At 38.9% G+C, this 14,481-nt stretch overlaps 1 protein-coding gene across 3 annotated transcripts in view; it reads right to left on the reverse strand.

Moving 5' to 3' along the window:
• PDE1C (phosphodiesterase 1C) overlaps positions 1 to 14,481 on the reverse strand; it is a 545,840-nt gene that overhangs the window by 96,920 nt on the left and 434,439 nt on the right. For all 3 annotated transcript variants that reach the window (XM_060107830.1, XM_060107831.1, XM_060107832.1), the window contains 5 exons: positions 14,111 to 14,224; positions 11,895 to 12,077; positions 10,877 to 10,943; positions 5,749 to 5,865; positions 3,664 to 3,804 (listed from right to left, as the gene is read on the reverse strand). In XM_060107830.1, the coding sequence (XP_059963813.1) occupies positions 3,664 to 3,804; positions 5,749 to 5,865; positions 10,877 to 10,943; positions 11,895 to 12,077; positions 14,111 to 14,224 (622 nt within the window). The remainder of the gene's footprint in view (positions 1 to 3,663; positions 3,805 to 5,748; positions 5,866 to 10,876; positions 10,944 to 11,894; positions 12,078 to 14,110; positions 14,225 to 14,481) is intronic.

Below are 14,481 nucleotides of genomic sequence, written 5' to 3' on the forward strand. Positions count from 1 at the left end.
GTCCATAACCCCACACTCTCTTGGGTTTTGTCCAATGTTACTGGCCATACTTTTTTAGTTATTATTGTTGGCTCTAATTCTTTACCCTCATTTTAAACTTTAGAACTGCTCCAAGACTCACTTCAGAGCCCCTCTACTTTTCTATTTATGCCGTCTCTTTATATCACGTCATCTGGTTCCATGTTCTTAAATAATATTGATATGCCCCTGAATGCTTAATCTCCATGTCCTTCCCTGACCCTTCTCCAGAACTCTAGACTCCTTAGTTTTCTTCCTGCTTGACATCTCCACAATGATATCTAATAAGGATCTTAAACTCAACATGTCTGAATCAAAACTCTTGACTTCCCTTCCCCTAAAGCTTGCTTTGCTACCAGGTTCTCTCATCAACCCTGTTTATCAAACCCAAAAATCTAAGATGTCCTCTTGATTCCTCTCCTTAGTGTTCCAAATCCTATTCACCACCCAATTCTTTTAACTCTACCTCAGAAATAGAACTTTTGGTCTCTATATCCCAGCAATGTCCTTCCTAGTCCAAACTACCATTATCTCACCAGTATCTCTTCTAACAAGCCACCTCAAGATCCATTCTCCACAGTAATCCTTGTCTAGTCTTTATCAGATCATCTCATTCCATTGTCAAAACCCTTTAGTTGCCTCACACTGTACTTAGAATAACACTGGAACTCATTACCCAGGCCTACAAAGCTGACCTGGTCTGACTCCCATTTTCTCCTCCAACTTTATCTTGAACCTCTGTCCCCTTCATGTGCTTGCCTTATTACTGCTCCTCGAATGTAGCAAAGCTGCTCTCTCACGAGGGACTTTTTTTTTTTTTTTTTTTAAGTTGAGGTATAACTGACATACAACATTACATTAGTTTCAGATGTACAACACAGTGATTCAATATTTGTACATATTGCAAGATGATCACCACGGTAAGTCTCCACACCACACACAGTTATAGAATTTTTTTTCTTGTGATGAGAACTTTTAAGATCTACTCTCTATGCAACTTTCAAATCCACAATACAGTATTATTAACTATAGTCACTATACTGTACATTACATCCCCATGGCTTATTTTATAAATGAAAGTGTATACATTTTCACTCCCTCTAGTCATGAGGGACATTGTACTAATACTGCACTAATTCTGCTGGCATACCTTCCTCAGTTCTTAGCATGGCTCAAGCCTAAAATCACAACTGTCTCAGATTAAACATTACTTCTGGAAAGGTGCCTTTCCTGACTATATAATAAAACTCCCAGTTTTCCCTATGTGGGTGCCCTATTTTAATACTCTGCAGAACACTAGTGATATTTTCTTGTTTACTTTTTCATTTGTGTTCTATCTGTAACCTCTCACTAGAATGCACGTTCTGTAAGAGCACCAATGTATCTCCATCCTGTAAAGAAGTACCTGGCACATAAAAAGTGTTCAATAAATATTTGGGTTCAGTTTTTTAAATTCCACTCAATTCCATTGATACATTTGTCTATTTTTGCACAAATGCCACACTGTTTTTATTACTATAGCTTCAGCAGATATTTTAACATCTAGTAGAGTAAGAACTACCCCACCACACACATTGTCTTTTTCAAAACTGTTTTTTCTAAGGTTGTTAAATATCTATTTTACATAAATTTTAGACTCAGCTTATCATGTTTCATGTTAAATCCTACTAGAATTTTTATTGGTATTGCTTTGAATCTATAAACAATACTTTGAGGAAAATTGACATCTATTTAATACTGAGATTTTCCATTAAAAACATGGTGTATTTCTTCACTTATTTAAACATTATTATTATTATTATTATTTTTTTTTTGCGGTACGTGGGCCTCTCACTGTTGTGGCCTCTCCCGTTGCAGAGCACAGGCTCCGGATGCACAGGCTCAGCATCCATGGCTCATGGGCCTAGCTGCTCCACGGCATGTGGGATCTTCCCGGACCGGGGCACGAACCCGTGTCCCCTGAATCGGCAGGTGGACTCTCAACCACTGCGCCACCAGGGAAGCCCTAAACATTATTTTTGTACCCTTAATTTAATTTTACAGTCTCCTTTTCATTAATTTTGAAGTTCTTCATGGGTAATTTATAGATTTTTTAATAACTGTTGGGAATGCATGTCTTTCTACTATACTTGTTAATTTCCCGTGTATAAGACAGCTATTTTATCCATATCTTATTGAGGCCTTTTATATGATCTAATAATTTATAGTTGGCTTTTTTTGTTGTTTTTTAAAGGAGATGATCAAATTATTTTCATAGGATGCTTCTTCAACTTTTGTAGATACCATATTGCACTGCCTGAGATCTCCAGAAAAATGCTCACTAGCAATATTAATATCAGCATCCCTGTTTTGCTCCATGCTTTTACTGAACCACCATTAACTATGACGTGTGCTCTAAATTTTGGGCAAAACTATCATATTAAACAGGTTTCCTATGTAGTGTTTCTAAAATTTAAAAAACAGCTCTTTAAGCAATATTTTTAAGAAATCAGCTTTACAATAAGGAAAAAATGAAAACTGCTGAGAGGTTTGGGGGAAATCTTTAATAACAACACTTCCTAACTGTTGAGCTTCCTTTATGAGACACAGCATTTCATACTTTTGATACTTTATTCCTAACCAACACAGTACTTTTACAGACAGAGTATTTTTCACTATTTTAGAAATGAGGAAATCCTGACTCAGAGATTCAAGCAATTTATCATAGATCACAAAATCTAATAAGTAATTATGCAAGGATTTATATGCAACTATATCTAGCTCTAGAGCCCACACTCCTCCCACTTTATTCCATATTTAATATGAGATATTAGACCAAGCCTCTCAACACACCCTAGCAGAAAAAGATAACAAATGTGTACTGGGTTTATGGGTTAATTAATAACCACACCCCCCAAAAATGTCTATCTCCATGTCAATTCAGAAGATTTCAAAGTAAAAAGTCACAGTGTCTATTTACTATAGAGACCTAGCTGTTTGTCACTAACAGCTATACATTTAAAGTGAATGGCTTATATTAAGGTAAAGAAGGCAAAGGCACAGATAACCAAGTTGAGTAGGTCTGTTAATGCAATGAATTATAGAACAGAGATTCAAAAATATCTAAAGAGCTAAAACGTTCAAAACAAGCAAGAAAATTCCAAATGGTTGGAGGTAAAGACTAATCCTTAGGTTCAAAAAAATCAAATGCATATAAATGAAAATAAACAGAGTCCTTGTGAAAAAGATCTACTGGTTTAAACCAAAAGCTAACTGTGTATAGCATGGTTCCCAAGTATACTCAATATAATTTCAATATGCATGGTTATCATTGTAACTGACCATAGCAAGAGATTAATAGTACCACTCTCCATACCTGGAAATACATATTTAGTTATAGAAATTATATTTAACTTGGCCATAGCCTAGTAAGGATACAAGGCACTACCAGATATTTCTTTCATCAAGTCCAAGATGGAGAAAAATTCAAAGGCAATAAGGAACCCCAAGACTTTCCATGATTGGTTAGATAATTACTGGGGAACAGGCAGTCCATGAAACAATGCACTTCTTGTGGGTTCAACCTCATCAGAATAGAAACAGCCTCCAATTCAAAAAAAATTATCACATCTTTTGTGTAATCTAAGAGTTTCTATCTGTACTTACTGCTACTCCTGTCTTATAGAGGAGGTAATGCACAGTCTGTGTAACGTCGGCAGCGTGCATCAAATTGTGGTAAGGGTTTTTGTGCTTGCTGTATCCTACTTCCAGGGCCTCCACAAATGAGACAAGTGCAGAAATGGGGATCTGAAAGAGAGCGGCAAGGTTAATTAGCTAGTGATTTAGCAGCTTTGAGTGACGATGCAAAAGTCTAAGGTACTCTAGCTGCCTCTTTCTGAAGGCGTAAGATATCATATGAGGACATTAGAACTTTTCTAAGTTAATAAAAGTCACTGAACAAAGTATTGGATAATTTGAAAATCTAACTGGACGCCCCTGATCCACCCTGCAAATTGTTCTTTGTTCTCCAGTTCAGAGGCCCAGGGTAATGACACAGGATCATCTCAAGGACATTGAGGGCAAAAAGGTAGGTGCTCATTTATTTCTCAGGCAAAGGCTCAAGTCTTTATTTCCTGAGAAATAAATGAACACATAGTATGCAGCATCTCATTTACTTGTGGGAAAACATAAGTACACAAAGATCTTAAGCTATAAAATGACTGCAGACAAACACAAGCTGCCGCCTTCTGAAAACTGCACCCTTTAGAAGGAGTGATGTATACACTGGACAGCTGAGAAAAAAAAAAAACCAAAACACAAGTGATAGTCTGTTCTATAACAGAAACAAGCTGTGTTCTTGTGTTTATTACTTGGCAATTTATTATTGGTGCCTTGCAATTTGGAAAAATACTTCCAGTTATCCTAGCCGCTTTCTGTCTCAAATATGTGTAACACACACACCTTCGTTTCCTATTTGGCAGAAAGTAAGCAAGTGCAGAATGCCTGTACAAAATAAGGAGACTCGGAAAACATTCATTGTATAGTTTTCTGGATCAGTTCCTTGGCTTGGGGTAAATTATCAATTACAAGACTGGGGGAAAAGGAGAGAGTGTATGTTCCAGGAGACTAGAAATCACATTCATAAGAAAAAATGAGGAAAATACTACTACAGTGCTTCATGAGAATCCACACTATGTTCTTCCTTGGGCACATTGTTCCATATTTACTATTTGTGGATTTTTAAAATTTAAATATAGCCTTTTAGATGTGAGAGATTAATTCATTATCATTTTAAAAAATGAAGATCCAATGAACCTCGGTTCTTTGGGCTGTTCTTTGGAGATCTATGAGCCACTGAAATGCTAGGTAAAGGTGTGTGCATATGCACGGGAACTTTCTTCTGAGGTCTTGAGGAGCCATCGGCTCTTCAAGCAGGTTTCTGATGCAAAAGAAATTAAGGACCATTGCCATAAAGTGCTTATGGCTATGTAAGAAAGATATCCCAAAATGTGCACTCCTTAGGAAAGTGATAAAGAACCATGCTGACCAGAGAAATCAATATGTTATACAGAAAAAGACCTGCATTTTCCGGAGACTCATCCATATGATGAGAGAAATGTAACTGGCAAGATATGACAGATGCCAGCAGATGATGCTCAAGTTCTCTAGAGAACCAGACCCCACCCCCAGAGTCTGTGGAATTAGAAGGCCGAGGAGGTGGAACACTGGAATCGATTCATGCTCTTTACTTAAAGGTGAAGAATTAATTTGAAGCATGAATGGCTGGGAAATACCAATGATCTGTCACAGATGATAAGTGAGAATATCTGTGTGAATTTGAGCCAAGTGGCCAAAAGAGAAGTTTCTGGAGATAACAGACGGGCACTCTGTCTCCATTCCTGTCTCCTTGCTGGTGGTGGTCATTAGCACACGAAGTCTCACTGAAATGAGATCTGTGGGCAGAGCCGGCGGGGGATCTCTGCTGGTTCAGGCTTCCAGCCATACTTCTAGGATGACTGGGATCTAAATGGGCAGCTCCAGCCTCTCCCCTGCTGATGAGCCCACCAGACAAGGGAGTAATGAAAAGTTCCCACCACAGAGGAGTTCATGGCAGTGGCTGTCCAGATGATGCTTCCCAAGTCACCCCAGAGAGTTTTCAGTCTACATTAAAAGGATTCTCTTGGTCTTAGCCCCAAAATCATGCAAGGATGGACAAATGTGTGCAGTTTTTTTTTTTAATTAGACACTGACCTTGAAACGGCTGATCAGATCATAGCGTGTGAGTAATTCATAGAAAATGAATTTCAGTGCATGATCCCCGCTGGCTTCATTGAGGGAAAAGACATTAAAGGACCACTTGTCCACATCCTACAGGAGAGGATGGAGAGAAATAATTCATTAGTTGGTAGCCACTTACACAGCTACTAATCTCCCTACTTTGGAGTTAGCCCACAGCACTCACCTAGGTATTTACAGCCTAAGACTCTAATACCCTTTCCACTCTCAAACTGTTTCCAATATGGCAGTCCTACATAGCATTTACTGATGCAATATTCAATAGTTTTATTAGTAATAACAATAGCTCTAATTTATTAGGTACCTACCATATGCTAGGCATTCTGATCAGTGATAAACATGTAATCTTTCCTGAAGACAACTCTAAGTGGTAGGTATGATCAGTCACATCTTACAGATGAGAAAACTGAGAAGTTACCTAATTTCCCTAAGACCCATGGCAAGCCAGTGCTAGGGACAAAACACGAACACATGTTCAACTGATGCCTAAACTCAGGCTCTTTCCATTAACCTTCTATTATCTCTGCCGAATTCCAAAATTTTAATTGATTTCACAATAACCTAGGGTGTTCCCTACTCTAAACTTCTCCCAAGCCCCATGATACTATCTACTGACTTCCTCTTAGTCCACCATTGAGAATGCTAACCCACTTAAAAGTGTTCAGAAACATGCATGATGTATATCACAAAGTAATGTGTCACCTCAACAATCCAGACTGCTGAGCTGAAACCAAGGAGAGAGCCCTCATTTCACGGGATGGAAAAATGCTACCACTTCTGGAGTCACTGATCTGGGGACTGAGCCCTCAAATCTGTAAGTCACTTTACTGAAAAAGTAAAACTAAGGGCTAAGCTGAACACACTCCTCACACACCACTCCTGAAGTTCAAAGCCTTATCTGTCCATAAATAGCGACTCTAAAATATATGTAAACATTGCCTGATGTGTCTTTGACTTATAACTAGCTACTTGTGGGTGTTATGAACAAAGGTGTGTTTAAGCAATAATTAAAGCAATAGTATTTGGTTTCTCAGTATACCAAGAGTCTCCCTTTCAGTGGCTAAGGAAAGTGTGCTGCCATGAGTGTGACAATATGGACCCATATGAGACCACATTGAGTTCAGGCTAGGTGTCAGATGGTCCCCTGGAAGAGACCTTGGCTCTCAGGAACTGCTGGACCCAGTGACTCCCACCTCAGCCCTCACTGCATTCCAACATCATCTATCCATCCCAATCCTGTCCCTCTCCCAATATCCCAACCATCAAGATCACCCCAAGACCATGAACAGCCTCTCTCATGGATGCCAGGGCACAGGAAAACCAAATTGTATACAGGTGAAACCAAATATTTCCAAAAGGGTTTCAAATAGATTGTTTCAATTCACACTTAGTGGTAACCACACCTCAGCCTTCAATAATTTCTCCTCCATTATAATAACTAAAGAAATAGCTACAAGTATTAAGGACATTTTCTGTGCCAGGCACAGTGGGAAGTGTTGATACACATTTGCAAACCCTCACAACTCTAGAAACAGGCATCACTTTCCCCAGTTTCACAGATGGCAACCTCAGAGAGATGAAATGAAGTGTCTAATGCCAACTGGTAGCAGAACCAGGTAATAACCCCACTGACACCCCTTGGTGATACCATTACTGACAGATGACATTGTAAACTCAATGAATACATGCTGTGACCCAAGCCTCATGCCCTAAATACCCCAATAGGGCCTAGGCCATAGACAGTGGGGTCATTTAAGATTAATCCAAGACCTAAAGCTTCACCTTGGCTACTGTAATTGGCATTGTCATGACAGCCACTGTCTAGCCAATAGTCCTAAAGAAAAGTCCACTGACAACTCAGTAGATAGGAAAACCCTTTGTCATATCTGACAATTTTTAATCCTCTTCACTGGAATGACTGAAAAAGAGAAGAGCTCTCTAACACTGGAAATCAAGAGATTATCATAGTAAAAAGTCAAGATTTATTCTGAATATTAAGTCTTAGAGAAACAGAAGGATGAGTAAATACAGACAGTGAGATAGACATTCACTCCAGCCCCTCATTTTTGGGAAGACTTAGCTGTGATTCTCAAATTTCAGTGTTCTTTAGAACCACCTGGGGGTACTCAGAAAAAAATGTCGATTCCCTGGTGGAGGGCTCTGCAGAATCCTGGCTTGTGGCCTGGAATCTGCATTTTAACAAGCACCTTAAACTATTCTTCCTTTCTTAGCAAATTTGGCCCAAGCACCATTCCTGTGGAAACACTGCATGAATTTACTATTAGTCTAAAGTGAAGAAAGCCTGAACCTCCTCATTTCCTCCCGCTTTAAACCTGGAGTCTGTCCAGAGTGTCTCTTCCTGAGTCACACAACAGATGCCCTTCTAAAGAACAGCACAATTCTACATTTCCAATAACCCCACCTTAGAAGGTTAGAGATAAAACACCCCAAATTAGAAGTGAGTATTCATTGCATGGAAACAAATAAAAAGAACAAAACTGCAACATATTTAAAATTTAGGAATTGGTGGTGGTGAAGTATTCTCTTTACTTAAATGTTATTTTATGCCATGTTCTTACATTAATCACAAAGGTTAACATGACAGTAGCATGATGATTATTTTATAGACTTGTATTCTCTCAGGCTTTAGGGAAATTTTCTGTAATAGAAGAAAACAATAGTGATTCCATATAAATTGCTGGCACTGGAGTGAAAGTAACCTTTTTCTAATAGGCACTATGTAAAAAAAGAATCTATGTCATATCTCCAATTTACCTCCAATCCACTGAAAATAAAACTGGAGTCTAGGGATGCAGAAAAATATTACATTGTAAAAAGGTCTTGAACTTCTGCAGTAAACAGAGCATACAACCAAGAGAAACAACAGCTTTAGCCTTCTGTACACATCAGCAATAGTGTGGAGAAGGACAGCAATTCAGAGAGTTAGTATTTACTTTTTGTCTGAATCATCAAGGTAACGTTCCCCTCAGAAAGACAACATGTGTGCCTCTGAGAATTACTTTTCCCTAAGCATAAAACAACAATTCATGCACATCACAGGTTATTCCACATTTCTTCAATTATTCTGCATAGAAAAGATGCTCCAATTTGGAAGAAATATTTTCATAAATTTCTTAGCACTGGTATAACCACCTGTATTTATGTTCATGATAAAGGAAGAAATTAAGGATAAAAGATGCTTTTAGGGCTTCCCTGGTGGCGCAGTGGTTGAGAGTCCGCCTGCCGATGCAGGGGATACGGGTTCGTGCCCTGGTCCGGGAAGATCCCACATGCCGCGGAGCGGCTGGGCCCATGAGCCATGGCTGCTGAGCCTGCGCGTCCGGAGCCTGTGCTCCGCAACGGGAGAGGCCACAACAGTAAGAGGCCCGCGTACCGGGAAAAAAAAAAAAAAAAAAAAAAGATGCTTTTAATGTTCCCAAGATTTTCACTGAATGTTTCGGGTTCAATTATGAAAATCAATGCAACTTCATAGTGGGTGTTATGAAACATCAGATCTCATGAAGTGATTTCACAGATTAAATGGGAAACTGCTGTAAATTACACAATAATTTATTGGGCATTAGAGTGGGGGTTGAAGCGGAGGGAGAGAAAACATGTGTCTTCTTGCTGTTTCCTTCCTGAGCATCCTACCTGTCCTAGATCAGGGGTCTCCAACCCCCCAGCCTCTGACTGGTACCAGTCTGCGGCCTGTTAGGAACCGGGCTGCACAGCAGGAGTTGAGCAGCGGGCAAGCGAGCAAAGCTTCATCTGCCGCTCCCCATCGCTCCCCATCGTTCGCATTACCACCCTCCCCACCCTGCCCCCCGTCCGTGTAAAAATGTCTTCCATGAAACTGGTCCCTGGTGCCAAAAAGTTTGGGGACTGCTGTCCTAGATGACTTAAGAAGAAACATAAAATGGAGAACTGAGGATCTGAATATATAGGGTCTCCCAAATTCAGCTAGTGAATGTCTCTGAGTCAAGCGAAAGGGACTATGAAATACAAAATCAAAATGACCCTCAAGGGCCCTCTCTTGACATTAAATTGATCAAGAAGCACTCCCACCTCTGATTCTGTGAAAAGGGAATTTAAATTATCTTCTGAAAATTTCATCAGGAACACACTTTTCAGGTTTCAGAGAAAGACTAAAATAGCTTTAAGAAGAGTCGGAATGCTGGGATGCCCCTGAGCAAGTTGACACAACTCCCTGTGTAGGCACCAGGCAATGTCAACCAGCTCTGTGATCCTGAACCTTAGCACAGCCCCTCCTTCAAATCCAGAAGTCAAATCAGCTTCAGCACAGCTGGGATATCCTTAGACCAATGGGTCTGAATGAACACACTTCTACAGGAATACATCTACTTGGGGGCTCTTAGAGATACTCTATACAATTCCAAGAGCTTGCCTGATTGGGACTCATCTTGCAGTATTTAGCCCCTTTAAACTCAAGCATCTGTGTGACTTCCCATGGAACTTCTGGGCTCAGTGAGGGACTTGGGAAAACAGTAGGATATATGAAGAGGACAAGGGCTCTGGGGGACATACTTTCATGCAGTAATATGTTACTGAGAGCTTAGCTTACTATGTGCTTGGAACTCTGGTATCAAACCTCAGTTCTGTCTCTGTGTCTTTTTTTTGTTTTTTAGTCTCACTGAGTCTTAGTTTCTTCATCTATAAAATGGATATAGAGCAGGTAAGCAGATAATGGTAGAATTATAATCACCAAAGATCCTCTTAATGTTGAATATTTATAACCAGTACAAATTTGATCTCCTATGGCCAAAGTCAGACTGAGTCTCATAATGCCAGATCGCTATACAGATCACTAAACTACTCCAAGAGAGTAGAAAGAAATGAAACCAAACAGAGTTCAATTTTTAAAAAATTTGGCAGTACAAAGGCTGAAAAGATAGTGATACTGTTAGAATGAATAGCAAACAGATAATGAAGGAAAGAAGTCAGGAATGACTAGGAAAACTGTAAATAGAATTGTAAATGAAAATTTCTCATTTTCTAACAAGAAATTTAACTGTACTTTTTATAAGGTACCTTGAACACTGTAAGACCTTTTTATTGGTATTACCTTTAATGCTTCAATAACAGCTGGTGGGTAGCTCAGTCCAACCATGTTTGATGTTCGTCTATACATTCTGGCAAAGTCAGAAGGGAAAAATGCAATATTATGTCTTACAAAGAAGAATTAGCAGGCCACAGACTTATACCAGTATTGACAATTAACAAGAAGTCATGTCATCTGATGGACCCACGGAACCTAAAATTTCTTTTATAACCTTTTTCATAGTCATTCAAGTGGCCTATGAAATGAAATTAAAGCAACCTCAAACATGTACAGCATTGGAAATAAAAAAAATTAAGTCTATGTGCCCCAAATTGGAAATTAAATTATTAAAATGGGTCTCCTCTTCTGCTGGAAGTGAATTATAGTATAGCACGGACAGTATGTAATGTAGTACTTTAACCTGAAAAAGAACTCCTATGGGTAACCTATTTAGAAGAGTTTGTTCTTTAGAACTGTCAAAAACTAGAGGGAACTTCAAGCTGACCATGGCATTTCTAAAACGTGTAATTGTGTGATAAGGGCTGTAGGAAGAATAAATCGATTTCTGGAATCTATTTCTGGGAAAAGGGGGCAATTTAATTTCAGAGAGCAAAGTGACTTACAAAATTGGAAAGTGTCATGGGGAACTCAAACACCTTGAATGAACTCCTCCCTGGCTCAATACCCTCAACAAAGCATCTCTAACCTGTTCCAAATGTAGACATCATCCATATGTGTCAAATGATAATGGATGAGATGTCCTTCTTTAAAAATTAGAGACTCAACTCAAACTAAATCTTTTCTAGTTAACATTAACAAAAAGAATTCAAAGCAAAGGCAAAAGCTTGTCCTAACGATGCTGCGGAGATATGTTTTTGCCATCTCTCATTCAAGACTGTCTGTTTCCACCCAGAATTTTCAGCATTTATAAAGATACCAAAACTACATCAAAGCAAAGCCTTTGGTTATTAGAAACTGGTGTCCCTTTTGCTGCTTTGGTCACTAAATGACAGCCTTGTCACTGAATGACAGCCATCTTTACCTCTCCACAAATATCCCAGCTTGCACTGCGTGGACGATGCTCTTAAACCGCGGCTTCTCCTCACTCCTTCTGAGTATCATCCCCATCTGCCGTGTAAAGGTGGAGGCCAGCCAGTCTCGGACCTCAGAGGGCACCGCATCTGACTGAATGTCACTGAGCTCATCTTCTGTATCCAGGAGTCTCCTGAACCCAAGAAACAGAACCAGGACACAGCTTAAATCTGAACTTAGAGCTCTCTGTTCAAAGCAGCTGTTCCTTCTCTCCACCCCACCTGCATACACAGGTGCAAAGAAACCAAAATAAATTGGCCACAAAAAAATCCAGCACCTTTTTGACAAGGCTTGTGAAAGCCCACCATTTGTTTTTCAGGCTGGACAAAGGAACAAAGGAATCAGAGAAAGTCAAATATACTTTATCTCATGCTTTATAGGTCCAAGACACATTGCACTCAGGAGCACCCAGTATCTTTATTCCTAGATGGTTTGTGGAATTTGAATGGAATCTAAACCTTCCATTTAAAAATGCATTCACCGGGAGGTTTATTTCATAGATGGCCATGTGGCATTATTTTGTTTTAAAAATAATGGCACTTAAAAACTATAGACAACAATACTGTATTATAAACTTCACACTTACTAAGAGCCTAGATCTTAATAGTTGCCACCACAAAAAATAATAATTAGGAGGTGTTAGTTAATGCTATGGTACTAATCATATTGTAATATGTAAATATATCAAGTCAACACATTGTACACCCTAAACTTATACAATGTTACATGTCAATTACATCTCAATAAAAATAAATTTTAAAAAAGAAAAAGAAAGACTGCAAAGTATTACCCAAATCACATCAAATCAGTCCTCTGAAGTAATGAACCCAAATAATATCAACTGCTATTCTCTCTAGTTTGTTAGGACATTACAGAAACTTAAATGTCTAAATTTAAGCAAAATTTCCAAAACAATGCAGTTCTTTATTTGAACACAGTGATTTAAGTCATCTGTCAGGTGTGCTCAGCAGATTTTTCAAATGTGTTCATAGGTCAGGCTAGAACAGAACATAAGTAGTAATAAATTACAATAAAACTTTGAATGCTGTATTTTATACTTATACTAAGCCCCACTAAAAATAAGCAGTAAAAACAGGTGTCAATGGAAAGTTTTGTTTTGTTTTTTTTCCCTTTAGACCCATCAATTGGGAGGTAGGGGAGAAAAATGTAACATTTGGGAAAAAACTATGGTATCAAATTTCCTTAAATTAGGAACCAAGCATATCACCGAAAACCAAGCCACACGATTCTTAGATTACTGGGAAATCCTTTTGGATTGGAATTTGGCATAGAAAAGTAATACAACACAAATACTAACAGAGAAGCTTGTCTGAAGTAGAAAAAAGAAGAAAAGCCTTTCATGTTTACCATTTCCACACTTTTCTAAAGAAAAGCAATTTTGTTACTTTCAAATTCATTTTACAATAGTAACTGGAAGTGCTTTAGTATTTATGGATAATTCAAGTGGAGAGGGTCTGCTAAGTAAATCAATAACATACCTAAGGATTAAGGGAGGAATACTGGGTGTTTAAGAGAACAAATGCTTCTCCATCCCTTCAGAAGCTTCCATTTACAGATAGATAACATGAATTAAAACATGAACATAATTTTTAGGCTGAGATGAATAATATTCAATAATTCCAGTCGAACTTTACATTTGATTAAAAATCTGGTAAGATTTTTTTTTTTTTTTTTTTGCGGTACGCGGGCCTCTCACTGTTGTGGCCTCTCCCGTTGCGGAGCACAGGCTCCGGACGCGCAGGCTCAGCGGCCATGGCTCACGGGCCCAGCCGCTCCGCGGCATGTGGGATCTTCCCGGACCGGGGCACGAACCCGTGTCCCCTGCATCGGCAGGCGGACTCTCAACCACTGCGCCACCTGGGATGCCCTGGTAAGATTTTTTAAAATCACTTTTTTTCCTCTTACATTTTCTTACTTCACTGTCATAATGGGCATGTGAGAGGTAAGTTCTATTTGCTCCTTTTTATAAATGAGCATGTACAGAGGATATGTGATGTCCAAATCTACCCCACTTGTTTGTGAAAACTAAAGCTCCAAGACCAATCATTCGAATGCTACCTCCTACATGCCATGGGGGACATTTCAGAAAAGCCATATAACAGAAAATTTATATTACCACATCAACTTCTTGTCATTTTAGCTTACCTGGTTTCATCAATGTATACGGATTCAAGCACTGTGGCTGCATAGTCCAAATTCTTCTTAAGATCTACCACTGAAGCCTCCCCTCTCTCTAATTGTTTGACCAAAGACCGTAACCTGGAGGGAAAAGACATGATTCAATTAGAATAGAGGAAAAACAATTAGAGGAAGCCAAAGATAATCCTACAATTAGAGGGACACAGTTCATAGCCATTAAATGTTTTTATTTATCCCAATATAACTGAAAGGAAAATACAAATCTAATGATGGAACTGACCAGTATTTCTCAAAGAAGCAAGTTATAAAATAAATGCACACATTTTTTCCACTCTAAATCAAGAACAAAAGTATTCTCATCTACCAGGCACTGACAG

The sequence above is a fragment of the Mesoplodon densirostris genome, chromosome 9, assembly GCF_025265405.1.
Source record: "Mesoplodon densirostris isolate mMesDen1 chromosome 9, mMesDen1 primary haplotype, whole genome shotgun sequence".
NCBI classification, from domain to species: domain Eukaryota; kingdom Metazoa; phylum Chordata; class Mammalia; order Artiodactyla; family Ziphiidae; genus Mesoplodon; species Mesoplodon densirostris.